General features: G+C 34.6%; 1 protein-coding gene across 10 annotated transcripts in view; it reads left to right on the top strand.

Moving 5' to 3' along the window:
* LOC129222607 (ankyrin-3-like) overlaps positions 1 to 27,063 on the top strand; it is a 243,048-nt gene that overhangs the window by 91,680 nt on the left and 124,305 nt on the right. For all 10 annotated transcript variants that reach the window (XM_054857131.1, XM_054857130.1, XM_054857129.1 and 7 more), the window contains exons 2-10: positions 4,849 to 4,950; positions 14,859 to 14,957; positions 16,244 to 16,441; positions 16,938 to 17,123; positions 19,336 to 19,434; positions 20,226 to 20,324; positions 20,414 to 20,512; positions 24,417 to 24,515; positions 26,280 to 26,477. In XM_054857131.1, coding sequence (XP_054713106.1) covers positions 4,849 to 4,950; positions 14,859 to 14,957; positions 16,244 to 16,441; positions 16,938 to 17,123; positions 19,336 to 19,434; positions 20,226 to 20,324; positions 20,414 to 20,512; positions 24,417 to 24,515; positions 26,280 to 26,477 — 1,179 coding nt within the window. The remainder of the gene's footprint in view (positions 1 to 4,848; positions 4,951 to 14,858; positions 14,958 to 16,243; positions 16,442 to 16,937; positions 17,124 to 19,335; positions 19,435 to 20,225; positions 20,325 to 20,413; positions 20,513 to 24,416; positions 24,516 to 26,279; positions 26,478 to 27,063) is intronic.

The raw sequence follows: 27,063 nt of genomic DNA, 5'->3' as shown, positions 1-27,063 counted from the left end.
GGTTGTAATTTAAACGCGACAGATCAGCTTGTGAATTTATGTTTTCATTAAAATTGCTTTTGAGAAACTGTAGCAGTATGTTATACATTCACTAGACAACCGTATTTTTTCTCTCGAAATGAATTACACTTACGGCCTGTCGAAACAACGTGCCTGTAAATGAAGCTTTTTGACAACAGCTGTCGTGTTGCAGTGTAAACAAGCATTGATCTGTGTGTAGGTCATTTTAGATTTTCGACCCAGCGGTTTTGAGCAACCAAATGCAGATCACGCTTTTGCTATAATTGGTTTCAATAAAAACATAACTTCTTCGTTGTTTGCGTACTCAAATGGGGACATTACGGCAGAGTCACCCCAGTTAGTATTTTTATGCAATCGTCTAGTTGTACCATTTCTGGGAGAACCGCACAAAACTTTTTTTTTTAAAAACCAGTTTGATTATTGTCAATTTTCTACAGTTTTTGAAGAAACTCGGTTGTTAAATGCATTTTAATGTATCGAATCGGCCTATCACCCCCCCCCCCCCATCATTATCGATGCGAAACGACTTTTTAAAGAATTATATCTATGTTTTTTTTAAAAATAATTTCGGCGTTTTGTTTTCTTAGAGAAATGTGATAGCTTACTTCACGGGAGTTGCCTCTTAATATCTTTGACCCCAAGCCCACCAGTGTACTGTTGCTGAACAACAGCCACCTTGACCATCAAGTTCAATAGCTTGACAACTATCCTTGTTAGGCTTTCAAAGAGGGATTTTTTTTTATGTGCATCACAATTAGAAGAACGTCTTCCTTTTATGAGGGTCCTTTTCATCACTCTCCCCTTCCTTAACCCCGTCAGCTGATTATGATCGAGCGAGCGCTCCCCCCCCCCACTCCAATGACCGTTATTGAATGTGTCCTCACCCCACTGCAGTGCTTTCAAGCAGTGCGCAAGCGCGCTCAGCCCAATCAATATAGAAAACTTGGCAAGCTTCTCTGCGGATGGTGGAAATGAATCTTGTGCTATTCCTTTGGCCTGTGTTTTTAATTATTCCATTCACCATGTGACCCCGGCTTTTTTTTGGCTTGACATCTAGGCACCTTGTTTAAGTTCCCTTTTCATCAACATACCTGGGATAAACTTCCACGCACCCTTTTATTTACGGAAGTCTTTATTCCCAAGGAACAAGGTTCGCCATTTTTGGATCTCCATTAAGCTTAACATAACATGAAGTAAATGTCAACGGGCTTGTAAATTTCTTGAGCTACCATGGTCACTGAAGGAGAACCACCACATCAGGTGAGCTGAAAAACGTATTTTTCAATCGCTCAAGTTGTCTTTCTTCAATTACTTACGCGACAAGGATGATTCGAGTTGAGATTCTTAGTTATGTTTTCTCACGTTTTTAAAGATGGTTCTGTTATTATTTTCCCTGGTTATTGTTTTTTTTTTTTTTTAAATTGATTGTTGAATCTAAAAGAGCAAAGTGTTTTTTTTAAGTGTGTCTTTTTTCCTAAAATTGTTTTTATACTTTGTTTTTCTATACTAATATGTAAAGAGAGAGAGAGGGAGCAGATTTTGTATGTGTTTATTTTCCTGTTAATGTCTGGAACTACTGCACCTATTTGAGAAATTCCTACACTATTTGAAAGCCTAATAATTACGGAGTGATGTAGGCTACATATTATGTATATAAATTAAGCGATTATGATTTCCAATGAAAATTACTTTTGCCATCACCATCAACAAATCCGAAGATCAAACTTACAACTTCAAGCAATATAACGTTGCATACGGGAATATTGCCTTACTTGTGGGCAATAACGCGTTGATCTCTTTTGATCAGGAAATGAGGTGAATATTTTTTTTTAAATTTTTTTAATCTCATTAAAACGAAACAAATTTTGTGTACCGTGACGTTTTGAAATGAACAGTACCTGTATCGTATTTATTTAAGATAGATAATTTTTCAATCTGAACAAGGCCGGGGCGGGCTGCTAATTGTTTCTGCTGGGAGTTACTAACCTATTAGCGATGATAAGCTGATAGCGATGATAAGCATCTTAATATATATGTTTAATGGGTATGACTATTCTATAAAGAAGTATTTTACTTCGTATTCCTATCATCGAATAAAGCTAGTTCATCAATCCTTTAAATTTTTACGACAAATTACACTTTAAATTTTGAGCAACCCGTTGCTCAAGTTAAGCACTGATAAATCACAAATACAACAGGTGCTGAAATTAGAGTCCCTATATAGAAGCTACGCTTTCTGTATAGGGACGCTAGAAGAAATAATATTTAAGCAGCATTGCAATAGTTTAACTATTGCCCATGCCTGTGCAATAAGCTAACAAACAATAAACAAATAAACTGGTAGTCCTGATTTTTCACTGTTGAATTAGGCAAGATTTATGTATTGTTCTTGTTGTCGCCGTTCTAGATTTTATTGCACACAGGCGCAGTTGACCTCGGTTGTAACGATCGACTAGGGGCGGTTTACGATATGTCATTAAAAGCGAAGAAATATTTGAAAATGGGTATGATTTTAAAGATTGCTAATCAGATTTAATCCTGTAATGCTATGAATAACGTTAAAACTTTTTAACAACTGCATAACATATAAGAAACATTTTTAATGATAGTTTTGAGAATGTTTTTCACATAATTATTTCATTTGTTTGTTTTTTATTAATTCTTTTTTCGCATGACTCTGATAAGTTGACGCATAACCTTGACCAGGGGTGTCCACCTCCCTTAGGCGCAACCCCCCTCAATATCGCGGAGAGACCCCCCTCCCCCTAGGTTGGTACTCCTGAACTTGACAATATTTACGTCTTCTCCCAGAATAGCGAAGGGTGGTCGATGCTGAGTTAAGTTAGGAAGTTAAGTTACTTTCATAGCCGTTTTACGAAAGTATTAATTACAAGTGAAATCCGCACCAATAACGCTTTTCATTTTCATTGAACGTCACAAAAAGATGTACATTGCGGCTGTTAGTGGTTGAGCCATGACCTTGACAATGTTCTCCTCTTTTTCCGGTAAAAGGGAAAGGTGATTAGTGCTGAAATGACTTGGACTACTTTCGTAGTAGTTTCGATAAAGTATTCCTATCCTAATTCTTTCCAAAAACGATTTTTTTTAAAACTAAACTCCCCCCGAAAGAGGTAAACACTGTGAAGGCTATAGCTCAAGTAATACAACCAGAGACGCACGACATACATTGTCAAAATCATGCCTCAACTCTTAACACAGGTACGCTATAGTTTTATTTCTTCAAATCATTTTCATCATCAAGCTTTTTTTGCAAGTTGTGTATCATATTTTCTGTTTTTTTTTTTTATTTTTAAATTTTTAAATTGCAGTACTGTTTTCAAAAAAACCTTCAACACTTTTACAGCGGTACTCTACCAGTCCCCATTTATTTGTTTTCATTACAATGTTGTGTTTGTGTTCACAGTTTGTTATTTATTCTGTTTGCCAAGTGTCGTCCACGGTTACTGTTAACCCGTATCTTGCTGAACCATTCATTTCCTGGTTTAAAATTGTTGAGATAAGGGAACCAGACTACACAGATTGAAGTCAAGTCATTCTATAGTTGGGGCAAACCTAACTTGGCAGCAATTAGGATCTGCGTAGCTTTCACAATGCTGCCTAGTTGGGTTTGTCCTAACTATAGTTACGACTATTGGTGGTGAGATAACTAGTAGAACACTTATGATCTCCATTCTACATACGAGTTTTCCTTAGAAACTGATAAAATCAGACATAAAATCGCGAAAAAAAAAAGATGTTAAAAGTCTTCATTTAAATAATGGCTATGACCGCTGAAATTACATTACGCTTTACTTAAGGAACACTGCAATATCTAGAATGACCCGCATACTTCCTGATTTTTTACGTAATTTTTATTTTTTAGCGAAAGCTACGGATTTGACATATTTATATATTTGTTTTTGCGTTCTTTTGCGTGCAACTTCAGCTTTTAATTCTAAGAATCTTTTATATTTTTGTGATCCAGGCAAATCCCTTTGTGTTAGATAACGCTTAATCAGCTCGATTCTCGAACTTTGTACCGTTGTCGACTCAGCCACGTGACGAATCTTATTGGTGAATCTAATGCGGTTTCATCCACGTGACTGGTCGAAAACAATATTCGAAATAAGTTTAACGGTACGGAGAATCGTTTTGGATTTCGACCTGCCTTTTCTTTGATGCTTTCTCTCAAAGAAAGTAAAGACATTTTTAATTAACTGTCGAACATACTGATATTCTTGCGCCCATATAGGGAGGGGGGGGGGGACAAATGGGAGCTCAAGCCCCCCTTTGAAATTATAACTTTCTTGCTTTTAGTACTGTTTTCTTTGAAAAAATGTAAAAACATTGCTCCTCCAACAATTCATGAATAAGTCATTAAAAATGTCAAATTTTAATAACTTATGTGTACTGAAATTGGTTTCCATGGGGAAAATTTCCTGCTAAACCATGAGGAAAATATCTGAGCCCCTCTGTAAAATATAGGCGGCCATGTATCTGACGGAAACACTGCCCCCCCCCCCCCCTTTTTAAGCATGTGGTGTGTCTCTTCAGGTGGCATAAGGTATTTTGTCTGTAGGTTAAATTACAGTTCAAATATGAGGTATCGTATTCTCGAAAAGCTGCCTTGATTTGTATTTTCCAGAAATGTTTCTCAAAATGGAAGCAATATTGAATACATATTCGATACATATGTCATGCAAATTTTGGCGTCCCCGAAGACGAGACCCAAATTTTGTCTATCTGGAACTTGTTCATTGTTTCTTGTTTGCAAAAGGGTGCTAAGAATTTCCGGAAGTGTAATCGGGATGTTTTTTTCTGTTGCAGAGCGACAGTAATGCGAGTTTTCTGAGAGCCGCTCGAGCCGGAAACCTTGAAAAGGTTCGAGAGTATTTGAAAGGGAGCATCGACATCAACACCAGCAACGCTGTAAGTAATAAATTTATTTCACTTCTTTTTAATTTTAATAATTACCCCCATTTACGGATTTCAGAATTATCGTAAGAAAATCGGAAAGGATTATTTTGGTAAGGAAAAATAAGTGACTGCTTAGTAACTTGTTGTTAATTGTTACATTGTTTCTAAGTTTAATTCTTTTAACCTGTTTCAACTTTAAACTGGCTGTAGATACTCTGTTTTAAGTGACTATGCATATAATTGAGCTATCGGGAAATTTGGGGTGACGACTGGGCGGTCGAACCGCATCACTTCCTTTTAAGCCATCAAGACAAGAACTCGAACTTTCAGTGGTGTGTAATGGGGAAAAGATGAAGTTTAAAATGCTTTTAAGCTTTTAATACTTTATCAAAACATTTACGGATATTCTTTTTGCAACTAAATTGTTAAGACTAGATTGTACGGTTCGGAGTGTCAGCGATGTTTTGCTTGATGGCTCGAGACATCAAGGCAAATGTATTCATACGCATCGGCTTAGGAGCTTTATTGATAAAGCATGGCCACTCTTTGTTCCAGATTTCCCTTAACTCTGTGGTACACTCTCAAGCATGATGACGAATTTTCTTTAAAAGAGGGTCAGAATGAAATTGATCTAAATAATTGACATGCTTTTTAGGCAATTTGTTGAACAAGAGTATGCTTTTTCATTTCTCCCCAACAGCAAAATTTTAGCCAGTAAACGTCTGGTATTCAACAGCTTGAGTTCCCCTGTTTCTGCAAACAATGTTTCATTTTGTCATTAAAAATGATCCTGCCCGAACATAAAAACAACGAATCTCACTTATAAACCCCTTACGTCTCGGAGGAAAATTGGGAAAACATCGGGAACCCGCGTATAAGTCGAACTTCTACTTTTCGAAATAATCGGGAACGTTTTGCAGTGAATTCTGAATAAAAACGTTATAAAAAATAAATAAATAAATAAATAAACGGAATGAATATTTTTATGTTAAAAAAATCTGATTTTTATTCTTTTGGACAAAACTTATTTATTAGAGGATTAAAAATACATTTGCTCTCTCCTCGAAAGGGTTTGAAAAAAAAAAAAGGTATAATAGAACCCCAACTATCCGAATCAGTCGGGACCAGACCTTATTCGGATATTAGGAGTTTTTCCAAAAAAGCTGTTTTTTTTAAAAAAATTAATTACTGTATGTATGCTAAAAATTGGAGAAAAAATAATTTTTAAAGAAAAAGAGCTTTTATATATAAATAGAAGTTACCAAATGAAAAGGCAGCACTTTTACATGGAAGTTTACTTACAAGGGCTGCACGTTAGTACAGTATGTACGTACGGCGTAGGAGGAGGGGGGCCTTGGGGGGTTTTTCGTTCTAATGTGAACTCATAAAAGGGCCGCCACTCAGACTCAGCAGTAGTAATAAATTTCCAGTGTTACAATCAGGGTGGCGTTGGAGTTCTTAAAACAGGGAACGCTGAGACATGATGCAAGTAAAAAAGTATTTATGCTAAGGCTTTCACGGCCGGCGTCAATATGAAGAGAGGACATTTCCGGGCGTATTGGCTGTGGTCTAAATGAAAACTAAGAAAAACGTCGAAATGAAAACGATTCTTCGTTTTCATTTAGACCGCGGCCAATAAGCCCGGAAATGTCATCTCTTTATAAAAAAGTATTTCAATAAACATAGTCAGTCATGCATCGACAAATTTCGGCACATTATTTTAAACACTAAAAATTACGCACAACACGAAAGCATCCCATGTATTTTTAGGTTTTTTTTTTGTGTGTTTATTTGAGTTTTGAATAAAATTACTTAAATCTGCTATTCTAGATGTACATCTTGTCACATTGTCTTTTTCCCTTTGTAGCAAGCGCCCCCTCCCCCAGCGACGGTTCTTAGCCCACTCATTTTATTTAGTTGTAATGTCTTTTCAAAAAAATTCAATACAAGTTTAATTTTCTTGCTGTTTTTTCCTGCATGCATTGAAAGACATATCCGCATTCAATTAAGCTCATGAACAAAATGGCTAAACTGTTATGTCCAGTTCATTTTGCCGGGGGGGGGGGAGTGCACATTGGCGGCACATTGAAATCTTCGTGGAGTGAGGGGTTTAGTTTTAGAGTTTTATCTTTCTTAGGGGGCTTCGTTCTTTGACGAGGGGGGGGGGGGGATTACGTAACTTTTTAGAAGGATGCGCCATATCGCTCGGGAGCGATAGACACACCTGGTTTAGCAGTTTTAGTTGGTAAACAAACAGAACGGCGTAATCCGCGGAAAAACTTCCTCTGCCAGGAAGTTTTCGGATTTATTTTCCTGCCGGCCTGTCATTTCGAAGTTTCCTGGGGGAGGGGGGATTTTGCTAATACAACATGTATTAAAAATCAACAAAAACAACGCCCATTGATTTTAAGTAACAAAGTTTTCACCGGGGGGGGGGGGGGAGCGCCAGTTACGAACCTGGTTTTATGTAAATTGGTATTTTTTCATCTATGTTTCATAATTGCCAAATAAAATATGAAGACATATCGTTGCCATTAATTGGAGAAGAAGGGGGGGGGGGGAATCTGCCGCGGGGTTAAAACGGTTTTAAAACTAGATTTTTCTATTTTCAAACTGAATAATTATATGAACGAATAAATCTAGTTGCAATATTTTTATTCGCAACTCCAATAAACTATAGGGGGCGCTGCAGCCACTATCTAATGGTGGATGAAAAAGGTAAAACAAACACACGCCGTAACTTATAACTTGCTTTGACGCTTAGTGAATGACAGTAATTTTTCATCGTGTTTGTGGGAAACTTTCTTTTCTATTCTTCTGAAATTACAATACATCATAAACTGTCTGAAGCCTGTAATTTACCCCATAGAAAACACGTGGAATGGAATGTTTTACCTTTTTCTTTAGTAATGTTAACCACCGAAAGGTAGCGTATTCGAGCTCTGGAGTTGCGAATAGACACAGTGTGTTTTCGAAAACCAATATAAATATTTACGGTTTAAAGCGTCGCCGTATCGTTTTCAACGTTTTCCAATTGGAGGAGGATGGGCGATCCCCCCTCCCCCTGCTCCCATTTCTAAATGAGTCAGATTGATTTCAATAGTGAAAAACAGTTTGGTAAATGAGAATGGATGTTTGTCACATGGATGTTTTGTACTGGATAATTCAATACTTTATTTCGTTAGCGATGTTCTCCTTATTTTCATGTTTTATTTTTAATAAAGAATTAAAAAAAAAAAAAAAAGATTATTAGAGCTCAAAATAATTATTTCTCCCAACAATTACTTTGCTGAATTTCTTAGTATCCAGTCTACATTATAAGTTCGCCAGCTGGTGACATACAATTTTTCTATGGCGAATCAAACTTGGAAATGAACATAGTACGCTTCTTTACAGATTTCCTTAAAATCGGTTGCGGTTACATGATCGGACGGTTTATCAATCAGATATGTGGTTTGACAATTTGATGCAGGGGGGAAAAAAAAGTAAATCAAAAATAAAATAAATAAATGAATGAAATGAAATAAAATTTTCTCTTTAAAAAAAGAACTCGTTTGGAACACTCATAACAATTATTAACCCATTCATTATTAATTTACTGCTTTTGATCAATTTTATTGTTTTTCAAATTTAAATGTGCCATCCATCCATGACAATGATTCTAGCTGCACTTCTTTTTCCACTGAATGCGGAAAGTAAAATTTTGGGGTGCTGAATTTTGAGCATAAATCTTTTTCATGTATCAAAATCATGAAATGTAAACTATTTCAAACCTTCAAATATGAGATTCAATGCTTAGGAAAATTAACCAAACAAAGTTCAATACAACCTGCAAACTTTACAAAATGACAATGGTTTCATAAATTTCCTGTCAAAAAAAAAAAAAAAAAGTTTGGTACTAGCGGGGGGTGGGGGTGGACCTTTATTTATGTTTTTTGTCCTCCTCCCCCTTGCCAATCGTGACTTATATATTTTTGACAAATCTAGAAGAAATGGTTCAAAGATTTTTTTTTTAAACAAAGATTATCTCTGCTCTATACTAAGATATTAAATGTTCTGTTTTGCAGCATTTTTCTATTTTGACTAAAATGTCAAAATTAATTATCTAATTTTTTCTTTGGTTTGATACTAGATCCTAATAAGATCTTTAATCTATTCCATTTCTTGCCCATAAAAACTGTTTGAAATTTTTTTTTTTCTGTATGTCAAGAAAGTTGTAAAAAAAGTATTTAGCTATTTCTTTGAAATCTTTACTTTAGTATATGTCCCAGAAATTTATCAATTTTCTTAAACCTGTTTACATTAACCCAATAGCCATTTCCAAAAGTTAAAATAAATGCACTCCTCCACTTTTTAACTATGTGTGGGAGGGGAGTAGTGGTAAAGAGGGGTCTGTTTTGGTTTGTTGTTGTTGTTGCAAATTTTTTTCAACAGTTTATTATTTTATGATGTGAAGCTTTTTAGGATTGCCGTATAGTACATTAAAATGGGTTGTGACTCTGGCATGGGTTCTCTCCACACCCATGGTGGGAATCAAGCTCATTTCCTCTGAGTGAAAGACAGCAGCAGGGGTGGAACATCTGCGCCAAACTGCGCCAATTTTCAATTTCTGATACAACCTGATACAAAACGGTCATATTCGCGATTTTTGCGCCAAACTGCGCCAAAAATGCGATTTTATTATCTAAAAACATTCACTTTGAGAAAAAAAACTCAGCAATTGCATTTATTTTTCGTCATTGAAAGCTAAAAATGAGAAAAGAAGCAAAAGAAGGGGAAAGAATTCTTTAAATTCGCGGAAAATTGTGTACTGTGCTTTAAGTTTCAATCCTTTTGCATCCTGTGAATTTTTCAATCATTTTGATTAATGGCAGTTATTTTAACATATGTTACTTTAATTTGACTTATTTTATTTCTTACTAGTGGTACCCGCACGGCTTCGCCCGTAATAGAAAAATTAAAAGGTCTTTTGGTTCGCCTGTATTTACAAATAATGTATTGTGAATTTTCTTGTCAATTGGCTTGTACTCATGTTACGGTTACACGTTATGATAATTTCGTATCTCGCCAATTGGCTTGTGCCCATGTTACGGTTACACGTTATGATAATTTCGTAATTTATGATAGTTTTTTTTCTTAAAATTGGAATAAAAAAAGAACCACATCGAATTTTCGAAAAATCGCTTCGAGGTGCACACCCCCATGCTACATACTAACTTCGTGCCAAATTTCATGAAAATCGGCCGAATGGTTTAGGCGCTATGCGCGTCACAGACATCCTACAGACATCCAGACATCCTCCGGACAGAGAGACATTCAGCTTTATTATTAGTAAAGACTAGTGGCACCCGCACGGCTTCGCCCGTAATAGAAAAATTAAAGGTCTTTTGGTTCGCCTGTATATTTACAAATAATGTATGGTGAAATTTCTCGCCAATTGGCTTGTACCCATGTTACGGTTCCACGTTATGATAATTTCGTATCTCGCCAATTGGCTTGTGCCCATGTTACGGTTCCACGTTATGATAATTTCGTAATTTATGATAGTTTTTTTCTTAAAATTGGAATAAAAAAAGAACCACATCGAATTTTCGAAAAATCGCTTCGAGGTGCACACCTCCATGCTACATACTAACTTTGTGCCAAATTTCATGAAAATCGGCCGAACGGTTTAGGCGCTATGCGCGTCACAGACATCCTACAGACATCCAGACATCCTCCGGACAGAGAGACTTTCTGCTTTATTATTAGTAAAGATTTTAATAATTATTTTATGTTTTGAGTAAAATTAAGATGCTCTTGTAATTTAGAAGAAGTGAGTGATTAAGAGTTCATTAAAATCTTAAAATTATTAAAAAAAAAAAACTGAATTTAAGCTTTTTAATCTTTACCACACATACATGCATCCATTTCTTTTAAAGTATTAAAAAAAAGTATTTTCTTTAGCACACATTGTCTACTGGCTACCATACATAACCTCCATTTTTTTTTTAAATTATAAAACAAAATATAGTTTCTTTAACACATTATCTACTGGTTACTATTGATGTTTAGTAGGAAAGGTTCCTCAGGTGTAGTTTGAACTAATCAAATATAACGCATTGACATTGAGTAAAGTTAAATAAATTAAATGCAAATAGATGGTCATGGCAGGTAATGTGTAAATCAGTATATAAAACAGCAGTATGGGGTCCACATCCTTTTTTTTTCTTCAGCCAATGAAATGCTCACTGAAAAGGAGCTGATTAATAAAGTTTCAAAGCAATGTTAAATTATTGCCTGAGAAGAATCAGTGAGCCCTTTTTTAATATAAATGTTTTCTTCTTTTTTAAAGGTTTTTTAAAATCTTCGAAGGGCTATGTACTAAAAAGTCTTTAAAGTTCGACAATTTTTTATTTATTCATTTGTTCATTTTTTTGTCAAGATTTTATTCATCAGTGCTGGTGAGGACCTATTAATTCAAGTATTAAAAGTTTAATATCAGATATTGATGCTAGATGAGAAAATTTAAACAAGATCTATAAATTTGGTTGTGTATGTGTAAATAACTTATCAATGTAATGGCTACTGAATTATATTCATGACATGTTGAGGTATAAAAACATTTATTACTTCTAAATAAATTTTTAGTTCATGTAATTTTTTAAACTTTATTATATTTATTCAAATCTTGCTGTTGAAGAAATGTTTTTTTTGCACCAGAAAACATCACTTTTCAAGAATCTTACATGCTTTTACTAGTATCAATTCCCCTCCCTCTATTTTTTTTTTTGTAATAGTTAGAAACTGCATGTAAATATGATTTTTAAAAGTTTCCCCCCCTCTCTTTCGCTTTGAATGTAATAAATGTACGAAAGGCATTTTAAAATTTAAATGCTTTACAGTAGACCCTCATTAAAAATGGATTTGACTATACGTGGTTTAACATTTGACAATTTTATTTTTTTTCATGGAGGAATTTTGGATTTTACGTGGATGCGGCACTGTAAACAGATAAAATGTTCCCCTCCTCAGAATCCAAACCCCTGAGATACCCGTAATAAACTGCTTTTTGGAGTGCTAATAATCTAGCTTGCGTCACTGGACACATTTTCTGTGATTGGTTTCAAAGCTCTTTCTGGAACTAAAGTTATTAAACTCACACAATTCAGAGCCCTCTCTGAGCAGAGCTTTTAGAAGTGACAAAAGAGAACGAAACCCAACAAGGACACAGACATTGATGGCACACAACCAAAAACTTTCACCCTGAAAGTTTTGAGCCATTCCTTGACAGTGGCAAATGATCTTTCTGAGTTGTTAGTCAAGGAAGATCTTGTCATGGAAGTGACGCGAGTGATTCTGTAAATGTTGATGCACCACCTAAAACTACAGAGAAAAATAATTAAATACTGGCAAAAGAATATCTTGACCAGCTCTTTTTTTTATTAATAAAAACTATGATTCATGTTTTCTTTATGCATGTTGTGCATTTGTTCCAGAATAACTACACATTAAACTTTTTTTTATCTGTCACTGGAATGCAGTATTTTTTTTCCTCTATGGAACCTAACCCCTATTTTAACACTACTATTGAGACTAATTTATGCAGTTTTGATTTATGCGGCATTTCCATGGAACGTAACTCGCCATAAGATGAGGGTCTGCTGTAGTTGCTGTCTGTGTCATGTAATGCCATAAATACAAATATGATAAATGTTTGCAACAAATGTTGTGAAACAATCCGAATTAAGATTCTAGTTAAGTACGTACTATAATTAATCGTACATTTACCAAAATTAGTTTTTGTGCCCTTTTTTCAAATGACAATATTGGTACCAAATTGGGTTTTAAAAATTATTTATGTACTTTTTTGCTACAAATGTTTGTATTTTCTTCAAACGGTGTAGTGATCTTGTACAAAATTAAAGATGCTGTTACAGTACCATTAGTTCACCTGATACAAAACTAATCATTCTGATACAAAACAGCATTTTTACTGATACAAAACTGTTCGTTCTGATACAAAATTAGCATTTTTGTCGATACAAAGCTGATACAGAAATGAAATTTTGATTTTCCACCCCTGCAAGCAGTCCTAGCCAAAGGCCCATCATTTAGAGTGGTCAAGGGGGCTAGATTGCGCCCCCTCCTCTGGCTTTGGGAAATTCATCTATATTTACAGAGTAGTGGGTGTAGTTTTTCCTGTTCCTTGGTGGAATGAATTTACATTGAGTATATACCTTTTGTCCCCCCCCCCCCCCGAAAAAATTGAAATGACAGGCCTGCTTAGTCACTAGACCACATGGGATGGTTACCTATAGTAACCAGTGCATATTCGCAGGTTTGAGGACCCTTTAAGAGGTGAATGGAACTATGTAAAATATTTTACTCTTTTTACTTTCTTCTATATCTAAAATATAGAAGAAAGTATTGGATTCGTGCAAATTTTCGAATTTGGAATTTTGACGGATCCGAACGTTTTGAGGTGTGCCGAGTCCATTTCGACTAATTTTGGAAAATGTCTGTCTGTGTGTGTGTGTGTGTGTATATGTGTGTGTGTGTCACGTCTGTGTGTGACCAGTTTTTTGTGGCCGCTCTACAGCAAAAACTACCGCATGAAATCGAACGAAATTTGGTACACATATGTGCCCCTATGTGAACTTGTGCTCATTGGTTTTTGGCGCGAATTCCTCCAAGGGGGGGTGGAGCAATGGGACGTTTTTTGAGTTACGTGTGCTTGCTATTCCTCAAACAAAATTTGGTCCATATGTTGCCATTAACAGGAACAGGTACTGATTCAATTTTGGTGTCAATAACTCAAACGGGGGTTGAGCTATAGAACGTTTTTTGTCGTCAATTGTGACTGCTGTATCTCAAGAAATAATGAACGGAATGAAAGAAAAATTTATCGGCAAGTAGCCCTTAGTGGGTATAAGAGCTGATTTTATTTTGGTGTCAACAGCTAAAAAGGGGGTAGCGCAATCGCCCGTTCTTTTTTTCCATTGTGAGTGCCCTATCTCAAGAAGTAATGCTACGTTCTGGTTGAAATTTGGAATATATGTGAATCCATATGTAAACAGGCTTTGGTTCAATTTTGACGTCAATCGCTCCAAGAGGTGTTGATTTTTTTTTTTGAACAAAAATAGCTTTATTAATGCAACAATAAGAAAGATAAATCATAATAGATTGTCGTCTGTGTATTTCTTGTGATTTTAATTGTATGGAAATGATCGGAAATATTATCTTAATGATTTAAAATTTTTAACTGTTGCCATCTTATGTTTGTTAACAAATAAAATATTTGTAATTAATTCAAGCAAGGCTTTTAAAATAACTTTCAATTTTCGCTCTTTGCTTTGCTTTTGCAATAATTCAGACATTGGGATGGTCGTCAAGTTTTTGCATGTGTAATTTTGTTTTTGTTGGGAATATTGCTTCCTCGTCAAGCATGGGGAGGGATCAGAAAAAAAAAATATAGAAGAAAGTTTCGTGATGGCGGCAACATACTAGTTTTGGACTTGTTTTGGGGTCCCTGTGTTGTGGATGCCATTAGCAATTTGTAGATTTGTGAGATGGTAAATCTGCTGCTAATAGCAACTGAGACTTTTGAGTTTGAAACAAATTGTAATGTAAAGGTAGGGAAAATATTTTTTGCATTAAATATACCAGTTCCATGGTCATTATTTTCAGTGTAATCAGTCCTTGACTTTGATTTCATGAACATCATTAGTGAGAGATTGATATTTGGAATGAAAATTTTAAAAATGCATCAGTGTGCTATTTTGTCATTTGTTAAAAATTTCAGATTAATTCTTAGAACAATTATTTTCGATTGCTAAAAAATGTTTTAAGATCACTAGGAAATGGTTTTAATTTTTGGAAGGTGCTGTCTGTGTTGGTTTTTAAGACATATTTTAAACTGCTTGTTTTTCAATTTTCAGAATGGGCTGAATGCACTGCATCTAGCTTCCAAAGAAGGCCATGTACCTGTAGTTTTAGAATTAGTCAAAAATGGTGCAAATGTCAATGCTGCTACAAAGGTAAATGTTTCAAACTATTTAATGAACATTCAGCTATCTTAAATGTTTACTACTGGAAATAAAAACCATTTTAACCTTTTAGTTGGCGGAAAAAGGAAGTAATAGAACTATTTCTCCTCTGTGCAGTTAATTTTTCAATTATTATAAAACATTTGTTGTCACTTTTAATTTTTGTAGCCCCCCCCCCCTTACAGGATTGTGCACAGAAATTCTGGGGCCCGTCACAAATGACTTTTACGGGCCCCCTTTATAGTATTTATTTCTTCGTCCTTACATATATTTCACCCCTCAATTTCAAAATCTCAGGCCCCATTCAGGCTCAGGCATGTGCCAACAGGTGTTCCTTCTCTACCCCCCTTCCTGCATACCCTTACCGCCTAAAAAGTACGCGAATAGTTCTAAGAAAACTACTTTGCTGGGCGATTAAAATTACAAACACTGAACAACATTGTTGCAATATTCTTTACAATGTTGCATTTTATTACCTTCAATTGTGACTTTTGCTACTTTAATCGGTAAAAGATGTTTTTTTGGATAACTTATACCCCCTTTATAACTGAATGCAACCTTCAAGTTGAGAAGCGATGCTGTACCATGAACCCATTTACTATTACAATGTTTTTATTAGCCAAAATAAGATGCAATCAGGAACATTTGAATGTCAAAGTAAACATTCTTTTTTTGGTCCTACTTAGGTCTCATTTTTTATTTTAAACTGATTTTTTCTGTTTGTTGACAACTGGAGAAAAATTATCCCAGTTTGCACTTCCTTTTATTTGATACATCTATCATGTTTCCTTCAGCCATCTCATTTACAGAAAGTGTACTTTTTTTTTGTAAAACTGTCTCAACTATAAATATTAGCTATCTTAAGTAAAGTTTAGATCTAAACTCTAATAGCTTTTAAAGATAATTTTTTTTTATTATTATTTTTTTTTTTTTTTTTTGATCAGTTAAAGGCTTTAATCATTCTATCAAGGACAGATCCAACTTCTGGTTTTACAGGGGATCTTTATTAAAAGAGGAAGTTTGAACTGGTGTAAGTATGGGGTCTAGTTCTCAAACCCCAATACCTGGGGCGAATTATTAGACACATATCCTTTAAGGATAAGCTCGCTATCTTTGGTTGCTTTATGTCCTCCCGCCCTACCCTGGATCTGCGCTTGATTTCTACTTAGTATTAAGAGATTATCATTTTATAAAGCATGCAAAACTGATTTCTTAAGAAATTTGTTTTATTATATCTTAAATAACTTAGCATTGATGGTGTTTTTGTTATCTTTTAGAAAGGAAATACTGCTCTTCACATAGCTTCCCTTGCTGGCCAGGAGGAAGTAGTAAAGATTTTGATTCGCAGTGGAGCAAATGCCAATGTTCAATCCCAAAATGGCTTCACACCTCTTTACATGGCAGCACAAGAGAATCATGATGGAGTGGTCAAATTCTTGTTGGCAAATTCAGCCAATCAAAGTTTAGCAACTGAAGTAAGTAAAAGCATTTTGGCTCTGTGTGCTTCTGTATTCAAATATTTTTAATGCATTTATTTTCCCACTCTCAAACTCATATTAAAGCATGATTTAAAATCTTGATGTATTTGGATTGTTGCATGTTTTGTGTATTTCTTGGTTTCGGCAAAAGCTTAAAAGGTTTGGTGGCTTGAATGAATGCATAAATATGAAAATCATAAGGGATACCTGTTTACTTTTGCCATGACTCTACACTTGAACAAATTTCGGCTAAAAAATGCACAATTTTCCAATGGACATTGCATACAAATTTTGGAATTTCAAGGAATGCTTTTCAATGCAACAAAATGGATCTGTGTGAGAAAAATTTATATTTTTTATGTTTGAAAAAGAAAAAAAAAGTAGGACAAATTTCTATTGTATTGTTCAAAATGAGTTTTTAATTGAAAAAAGTTTGCATTAAATTAAACACTTTACGTGCGTATTTTGATTTATACTTGTTCTTACTGCTCAGGATGGTTTTACGCCTCTAGCTGTGGCATTGCAACAAGGTCATGATAAAGTTGTAGCTGTTCTTCTAGAAAATGATGCAAAAGGTCGTGTTCGATTACCAGCACTTCACATTGCTGCTAAAAAAGATGACACGAAAGCTGCTGCATTACTTCTTCAGAATGATCACGACCCTGATGTTACTTCAAAAGTGAGTACCTTTATACTTCTATGAACCATCATACATTAGTATTTTTCAGCAGCAAAAAATGTATGGCATATGTCAGTGACGTGCGGCCCGCCCAAGCTAACCAAGCACAGCTTGGGCACTCCGAAAATTTTTTCATTTGTATGCTCTTAATTAACAAGAAACTTGAATAATAAGTTATTTTGTATCTTGACTTTCTCTGAAAATAAGTTAAAACATTAGTCGCTCAAGGGACCATTTTCCCGGAATGGGTATAATACCCAGGCAAATGCAAGAAAAAACCACTGCACCCATACACAAGAAGAACCGAAGAGGTGTTGCTATGACAACACAGTGTCACCCTGAATCTTATCCAATGATAAGAGACCACTGTTGGAGCTTTTTCAGATTCCAAACCAGATTCCATGCATGGGGAGATAGATTACAAGAAGTAAGCAGGGTTGCCAGATAGGCTTTTGGCTTTCTTGAAAAACAAATAGTCTTGGTTTTTTTAGATCTTGAATAATTTTAAACAACCTTTTGATAAAAGATGAAATTTTTAGACTAGGATTTGCTTTAAGTTCCTCATATCTTTAAAAAAAATTTATTTTGTCTTTTTTAACCACACTTTGTGATGACTTATGTTTTTGTCTTCACAATGGTAAGAGGCAATGGCTTTCTCTCGCTGAAGTGTTTATTGTTCCAGATGGCTGATAGTTGTTCTGTTTCATAGAAGGCTGATCTTTGATCTTAATATGCAGATACTTTAAATGGGTTTCCCATCCCCAAAAAGTGGTGGCGCACCTTCCGAATGAAAATTAAGGTCTTTAAAGCACCTCACTACTAATAATTTGAATGTCTTAGTCAATGCCACACAGGCTCCCTCCCCTCCTATAGTCATTTATGCTGTAGCTATTAGTATTAGAAATGCATCCCTAGAATATCCCACTATTTTAAAAATAACTCAATCAACACTCTTTTTGATTCTGTTAATTGAATATTTTACTGCTAATGAACGATAAATGGAATTCGTTTCTAAATGAACTGCTAAGTTAAGTGCAGTATTTTCTTTTAAAAACTATAAACTTAGTGGTACTTTAGTAGTATTTTATAACTCTGCATATTTTTGTCTCAGGTTCAATAGTTCATTTCTGATTTATTTTTGTAATTAATAAGTATTATGTGTTACACATTTGTTTTTGCTGCATAAAAAAATGTTCTGTTCAACTTGACAGTTACTAGAATTAAATGCTTTTCTCAAAAAATGCATATAAAAACTACAGAAAAATATTATAAAGTGTAAGTAATAATACGAAGACAACTGGACATAACATCTGCTTGGACACTTACTTGGGCCACGGCATGTGCCTGGCTTATATAATTTAATTTTGAAAGATTTCTGAAGGAATACAATGTCTTTTTTGAATTCAGAGTTAAAAAATTTGCGTACTTAAGAACCCTTCAGGTCAATCTACATCTATTGTAGTTCATGTAAAATATGTTATTCCTAAATATTTGCTGCCTGTTCTGTAATGAGTCTGGCACTGCAAACAATTACTTCTGAATAGATAGCACACAACCTGCACATGTTCTGTCTTTTCAAAAAAAAAAAAAATCTTACTTGGAGTCCCCAAGTTTCTTAGACCTCTTAGATTTCTTTGTGGGCTCAACCCTATGTTATCTAGGTCTAATTAGCCACTGGTATATATTTCATCAGTGGTTAGGCTCCCATTTGCAGTCAGGTTGCGACTAATTAAAAGTGAAAAGCAATGGTCAATTTACAGGTTTGGAATCCCGTCTGAATACATTTTTAGGGCTTCTTTGTCTATAAATTTATTTAAATCGTTTATCATGTGCCTTTATTAATCCCTTCCAAGCCCCTCATAATTGTGACATAGTAAATTTGCTACTGCAGAACGAATAAAAATTCTCCTTTGAGGAAGTTTTTTTCCAATTAGCAAGTCATGTTTCAATCATTATTTTAAAAATACATATATTTTTTGTTAGTTGTAATGTTATGCATAAATCTTTATGTAATTTATGGCCATTTAGGAGGATGGGGGTCAGACCCAGGCAGCCTGTGCGATAATCTGACCCTGTTTGCAATCCTAATTGCAAACTTTTAGGTTTGCTAGAGAATATAACTCATGTACTTTGAATGAAGTTGACTCTTTTTTTTTGTCTGTTAATTTTTTACAAATAAAGTGAACTAACAATTTTTTTTTCCCCTACACAGAGTGGTTTTACCCCTCTACATATTGCAGCGCATTATGGTAATGAAAACATTGCTTCTCTTCTTCTTGATAAAAATGCTGATGTTAACTATTCTGCCAAGGTAAGTTTTACTTATGTTTTGAATAACAGATGAATGAATCTTTAATTGGAATTTTTATTTAGGTGTTTTGAAAATAATTTGATTATCACAAATTTTTATTTGATATTTAGTTGCATATTAAAGCAAATTCTGTGTCTTCAATTTTTAAGTAATCTTTTATTTATTCTTTTAAAACTTTATTTGATTACTTTTGTGTTTCTCTTGTTCAGTGAATGTGAAAAACAGCTGTAAAGATTAAAATGAAAGACAACTTGAATAAAGCACAAATTGTCAAGAAGATGTTGCAAATAGCTATTTCAAGGATAAAATGAAGCCTTTTTATCAATACAAAAGTGCTCAACACATAAGAAAAAGGCGCTGTGAAATTAGGTTTATTCTCTCTCAGCTTGCTTTGTTGTGTGTTGAGCACTTTTGCATTTATTAGCGGCTCCATTGTTACCTTGCACTAGCTACATGCCCCAGTTCCTTGACAAATCATTTTGCCGTATTTGCGTTTTTCATTATAATCATGTTTTTGCATATAGCGTTTTTTGACCAATTTTCATTTATCTGAAAGGATTCTACCTTGAATCTTAAGTATGAGATGTAAGTTAGAAATTCGAGTTTAAGTTGTATTTTTTAAATTGACAAATATTTTAGTTTTAGAACTTTTCATTTACCAAAAAAAAAAAAAAAAAATCACAAAACTGAGAAGTCTAATGTAATGTTTTCTTCAAGTTAATTTGCGTTGAAAATGTTATGAAATGTTATTGGTTAACTGTTTGTTTTACTCATCATTGAATCTCTTTCAGCATCAAATTACTCCCTTGCATGTTGCTGCCAAGTGGGGAAAATCAAACATGGTTACATTACTTGTTGATAAAGGAGCTAAAATCGATGCCTCAACAAGGGTATAACAATGTTTTCTAAAATACAAGTTTATGTATTGAGGATTTTGTGTCACTGTATACATTTTTTCAATTTCATTGCATCTTTATAGGATGGGCTAACACCCTTACATTGTGCTGCCCGAAGTGGCCATGATCAGGTAGTAGACTTGCTACTAGAAAAAGGAGCACCAATTACGGCAAAAACAAAGGTAAGAAGCAAGAGTAATAGTTTTTTTTTTTTTTTTAAAATCATGTGAAAGGAAAAGTAAAATTTGTTTGAATGCAGAAATAAAATAAATTGTTGGTATTGTGATTTGAAGTGTAGTTTGCACATTGGGCATCTTAGAGTTTGAATTCTCAATTATTTCAAAATTTTAATACATTAGGAACCCCATTATACTACACATAGTATAGTGAAGCATAGTTGGCTATGTCTAAACCTGTGAGTTTAACTTCAGTGATTCATAAAATTTTGCAACTTTGCTTATAAACAGGATAATGTCCCCCAAACTAATTATCCATTGTCGGGTAACAGAAAGAGTACAGATTTTGTATGCATTGATTTGCAAGAAACTTTTTTTTTTAATAAGGTACTGTATTCCCTTTCTAGCAAATTGGCTGATTTGGAGTAGAGAATTAGATAATTAGAGAGGCATAACAAAGGTCTTTGTTAGTCATTTTTCTAATGGGACAGAAGACATGTTAGGTGACTGTGGTTTTATAATTCTTGTTTATCATGTTTATAATTTTTTTATGAAAGGCTTTTTGATAATATCTCTATTTTTGTTCATAGATTTAAAGTTACAGAAATTGTTGATTAGAAAAGTTTTATAGCAAATTTCAAAGTGAACAGGAAAGTAGGCTGTTAAGTGTCATGTTGATATTGTGGGGGGAGGGGTATTTTTAAATTACTATTTATCAGCCACATTTTGTATTAAAGACAAAACCAGTGGTCCTTATTTTAGTTTATTGAAGTCCTATACTAATCTTGAAACTAAGCAAAAATGATGATTCTTTTTCATTTGTATTTGATGTAGTTCAAATACACTCTATAACAAAAAAAATCAACGCACCAAGAAGCAATCATCCGATTGCTTTGAAATTTCATATGCATGAGTGTTTTGACCAGATATGCAAATGATTAAAATTTGGTGTCCAATGAATGACTAATTTGATCTCCAGCGCATTGTAACTGCACATCCAGCAGATATATATAAGGAGCAGTTCTTCAACAGTTATTAAAAGTTTTGCTTTGATTGCGATTCAGATTACCTTTCAACAACTTAGAAATGCCTCGCCACAAGGTTCGTGCTCATTACGAGCAACTGTGAGAGTTTGAGAGAGGTTTGATCATTGGATTCAAAGAGGCTGGTTGGACAATTGGAGAATCGCTTGTCATTTGAGTTGAGGCGATGCGGCAATTCGAAGATGCTGACAAGGATGGGTTGAAAACGGCAGAATTTAGACTCGGGATCGTAGCGATCGATGTAGGTTCACAACAGATCGTGAGGACAGAGTGATTGTCTGATCAGCTGTCACAGCGCCTTCTTCGTCTCTATCAACCATCAGACAGTCAACCCTGTTGGCCCTCGGGAAAAGGACCAACGGATGTGGAATGGTAAGTTCGGGAGAAATGAAGCAATGTGATATTTCTTGTTGATGTATGTTAGGGGGGGGGGAAATATTTAATTTGTTTATGGGGATTTGATTTTATAAATGTTGAATATTTGTTTTTCCTATTTACACTTATACATATGTTTTCAATAAAATGTTATTTAAATTGAAATTCAGTTTCCATTGCCTCATTTCTCCCGAACTTACCATTCCACATCCGTTGATCCACCTTTAAGAGGGCCAACAAGTGGTAGCAGAGCGTAGTTTAAATAGAAAGTCAATCAATCAATCGATCTCTTATGATTTGCTTCCGTTCTGCAGACGGTTTGTTTTGATGTGAGCATGTGAGCTCTGGTTGATTTGTCCACGCAGGGGACGTGGAAGTTTAATAAAGAAATGTGAAAATTAAATTCGTTTTGCCTGCTAGTAGTGCAGGATAAGTTCTAAAACAGTACCCTACGTTTGGAAGGCGGTTTTGTAAGAAAATAAAATTATAAAGAAAGAGTTGAAGTATTAAGAATTAGGCTTAACAGGACCGGAGGACCGAAGCTGCTCATCCTAGGTACCGAGCTGGTCGGACCGTACGGGTTCAGTGTGGGGTGAGGCATTTCTTCGACTACGTGTCCCCTATTAGGGTGAGGTGACCTCTAATAGACTCTACTACTGAATGTTCTCCTGTACTGCATATGGTGAGGTGTCCTCTGCTGTGGTATGGGTGTGCCTGGAATGCAGTGACCATTGACAGAGGATGGTCTGTCGTCCACGAGTGCACGTGTTTTTTTCAACTCAACAGTTCATCCTATTGGTGGATGTGGCCTTCATATTTTGTGTGCCAAGTGCTTATGTGTGGACTTACAAGGGTATGAAATTTCTAAATAGTTTTTTCTTGGACAGTACCAACAATGTGGCATGCTGTTTAGGGTTGTTTTATTGAGGACGTTTTAGAACTGAAATTTAGAGAAAACGAATAGTGTGATATTTCTTGTTGATATATGTTGGGGGGGGGGGGGGGAAATATTTAATTTGTTTATGGGGATTTGATTTTATAAATGTTGAACATTTGTTTTTCCTATTTACACTTATACATATGTTTTGAATAAAATGTTATTTAAATTGAAATTCAGTTTCCATTGCTTCATTTCTCCCGAACTTACCATTCCACATCCGTTGGTCCTTTTCCCGAGGGCCAACCAACCCAAATGCCAGTGTCCATCATGACCATTTACAGACCGTTGAGACAGCAAAATCTACGCTCGTACCGGCCTTTACGCCACCTGCCACGGACTCCTGCACACTGCCGAGCCAAATTACATTTGACATTTGACACCCTCAGAGACCACCCGCACCTACCAATGACTTGGTTTATCGGTGAGCCAGATTACAGCTGTGCATGACTCGATCAGGTTGGAATGATGCCGACTGGGGACGTATTGTCTTTAGCGACGAAACCGCTTCCAACTGTGTCTTGACGATCATCGAAGACGTGTTTGTAGACATACAGAGCAGAGGGGGAATTCTGCTTTTACATTTGCATCCCTCACCGGCCCTCAACAAGTCAATATGGTCTGGGGTGCCATTTCCTTTGATAGCTGGACCCCTTTGGTCGTAAGTAGAGGTACACTTACTGCACAGCGGTATGTCAATGATATCCTAAGATCTGTTTTGCTATTGTTCCTTTTGCAGTACCCTCAGCTGGTTTATCAGCAAGACAATGCCAGACCACATTCGGCACGTATTGCTATTAACTGTCTGCAAGCTTGTCAAACACTTCTTTGGCCTGCCAGATTGCCAGATCTCTCTCCCATCGAGCATGTCTGGGATATGATGGAAAAGGCGATTGCATCTGGCACGGAATGGTCATCAACGGAATGTTGATGACCTCTTTCAACAATTGGAGCGAATTAGGCAAGAAAATACCACAGGACACCATCCGGGAGCTTTGTCTGTCTATGCCACGCTGTGCTTCAACTTTTTACCAGGCTAGAGGCGGATCAACACCTTATTGAACTTTGCTACTTTAACTCTGACATAAATTATTCAATTGTTCTGAGAATTTAGTCATTTACTATTCTGTACATTGTCTTCTTGTCCACCAATTTTGGCCTCAATGGGACCGCTCCTTCTTGGTGCATCGATTTTTTTGTTATAGAGTGTATTTATTGTGTAATGTGCAATAACATTTTTTTGAATATATTTTTCTCAGTATTTTTGTATTTTAGAATTTGAGTCTTAATTTACAATTTCAGCTTAATTTTTAATGTATAAGATACGCATAAACTTGATACTTTTAATGTATAGATATACACAAACATGATACTTTGTTAAGCACTGATTTTTTCTAAAGAAACTATGTGAATATGGAATAAGCGCAGTAGGGATTTCAATGTTTTATGAAAAATATTGTTTTTGTTTGATTAGTATAATTAATGTTAATGTTGTAGCTAATTTTACGTAACTCACACACGCACATTAAATATTTCTTTGTTTTCTAATTTTCAGAATGGTCTTGCTCCATTGCATATGGCATCTCAAGGTGATCATGTGGACAGTGCAAGAATCCTTCTATTCCATAAAGCTCCAGTAGATGACGTGACTGTTGTAAGTGCTAATTTAAACATTCTTTTTTATGTTCTCTTTTAGATCCTGTGCTCTTAAAAAAAAAAAAAACTTTCAATATCTTAAAATTATTGTGCTTTTAGATTTTTATTCTTTTGTCAGATGTGTTAATTATTAAAAAAATGTATAATATATGGAGGAATTTCTTCACTTTCTTCAAATTAAATTTTGTTTGTTTTGATCTTTGGTTCTTATAAATTGTAAATTTGTTTTATGTAGTTCAATTTTCAGAATCTCATTGATGAATAGTAGCTCGCATTTATGAAAAGTGGTTAAAAAATAATAAACTGCTTTAATATTAATTTTTAAAGCATAATTGAGTGAAAAATGTTTGGTTGAAAATAATAAACATGAAATTTTTTTATTTTTGAAAATCATTGTAGATAAAAAAAAAAAAGAAACTTAATTGGCAAAAAAAAAAAAAAAGTATCGATTTGATATTAAATGTAGTTTTTTCCAGAAATATGAAATGAAATTTTTTTGGTGTTGTTTAGGAGAGCCATCACTGCTAATATTTGTACATTCATTTTTCTAAAAGATTATACATTTTGTAAAAGTTTACGCAGTAGCAGGAGTTGTAATAAATGTATACTTGGGAAATTGATGACAAATAAAGAGGAAAAATTTCTCTCATCTCTTATGTTTCAACTTAATTTTTCACAGCTACGATATCTATGACTGATAAAATGGTAAAAGTATGAAATGTAATTTAAGTACGATATGGAATATCATCATGTTTCAATCTGCAAAAACTAATGAACCGAAATTAAACTGTTTAGATATCATCTTTCAATTCAAGTTTCAAAAACTGATTATTATACAGTTTTTATTTTAAACATATTTGTAAAATCTTTGGACTTATATTTGAGTTACAATTTTATTTATGACAAGCTTATCAACAGGAATTTAATCACCAAAGGTGTGAAACTTTAGTTATACTTGAACCATCATTGTTTCTGAAAATTCTAATGAATTCATTTTAGGAAAATATGTAAAGAAAACTGAATTATTTTTGGAAGCATCATTTCAAACTTAAACCTTTCCATGACTAGCATCATTCTGTTAACATTTACTTATAATAAATTAACATAGTTCCCTCTATATGCCATACAGATTACTGAAAAGACGCTTAGAATTTCTGGCTTATTGTCAAGTTTGTTTGTATAAATGATGGATAAGGTTTTTTCTATACATTTAATTCTAAAAATACATTTGAACTGCACTTGTAAAAAAAAAACTTTGAACCAGGACCAGCTTTGGTTTCCTTGATTTTGTTTTGGCAAGTGAATAATATCAATTCAAGGTCACCAGTGATAGCTATTCCTACTGTAGGTACCAAGTTATCCATGCATTTCTATCACTTCTAAGTTTCTAACTTAAGAAGTGATCAAATCTGAAAGTAAAGTCTTTGCTTTGTTTAGTAATTATTTCTTCAACTACATATTTATGTTTAAAATTAAGGAACCAAACAAATTTAACTGAAAAACATAATAACAATTAAAGTTTATTATGCTATACCTTATGAAATTTTCATTGTATTTTTAAATTTGTAAATGTGTGCATGTCTAAATCCAGAGTTGAGTTCCTGCGATCTCCTGAGGATTATTTTTATGTGCTCTCTTTTATCCACAATTTTTAACTTACCAGAGGATGCTCTGCCCCAACCGCTTCGGTTAATCGAAGTTGTACTTTATTGTGAATATTTCTAATTTTTCCTTTGTGTGTTAAAATATTCCTTCTTTGCAGGATTATTTGACAGCTCTTCATGTTGCTGCCCATTGTGGCCATGTACGGGTAGCCAAACTTCTCTTGGATCGCAAAGCTGACCCTAATTCTCGAGCATTAAATGGCTTCACACCCCTTCATATTGCTTGCAAGAAGAACAGAATCAAAGTGGTGGAATTGCTTCTAAAGCATGGGGCTTCTATTGAAGCTACAACTGAAGTGAGTTTTCTTTTGTCCTGTTAGAAAATATTTCTGTTATTGTGTTTTACGTACTTGAAAAACATTCTTTTAATATCTTTCAAATACATAAAATATAATTATATCTCTAGTACAGTGAGCACCAATTATTTGAATCAGTGCTTAACTGAATCAACGGCTTTAACGAATCAAATCGCAAAAGCAGAACAAAATCAAACTTTATTGAACCAGCCACTTTATAGAATCTGCCGTTTTATGGAATCAAAACTGTTTACAACAAGCATGATTCATATAAGAAGCAGGTACTGTATTATGTATCAAGTATTATGTATCAAGTATTTTTAGATGCATTTCATTGTTAGTACAACATTACATTTAGTTTCTTAATTCTCTGTCATTAAAACTTTAGTCAAGTTATTTAATTCATGACCTTTCTTGCGAGCATAAATACACTTCGTATTTTTTAAACTTTTTCTGGTGTGTGTGTTGGGGGGGGGGGGGGGGGTCACAACCAGTCTCCTCCTTTTGAAATGTCCAAAAATAACCTAGAAACTGCATTTTTTGGTCTTAATAGATGTTACCTGGCCCTTGCAATCCATTTTTACCA

The sequence above is a fragment of the Uloborus diversus genome, chromosome 5 (assembly GCF_026930045.1).
Source record: "Uloborus diversus isolate 005 chromosome 5, Udiv.v.3.1, whole genome shotgun sequence".
Taxonomy (NCBI): Eukaryota; Metazoa; Arthropoda; class Arachnida; order Araneae; family Uloboridae; genus Uloborus; species Uloborus diversus.
The sequence above is the reverse complement of the archived record's forward strand: the minus strand, read 5'-3'. Positions and strand labels throughout refer to the sequence as shown.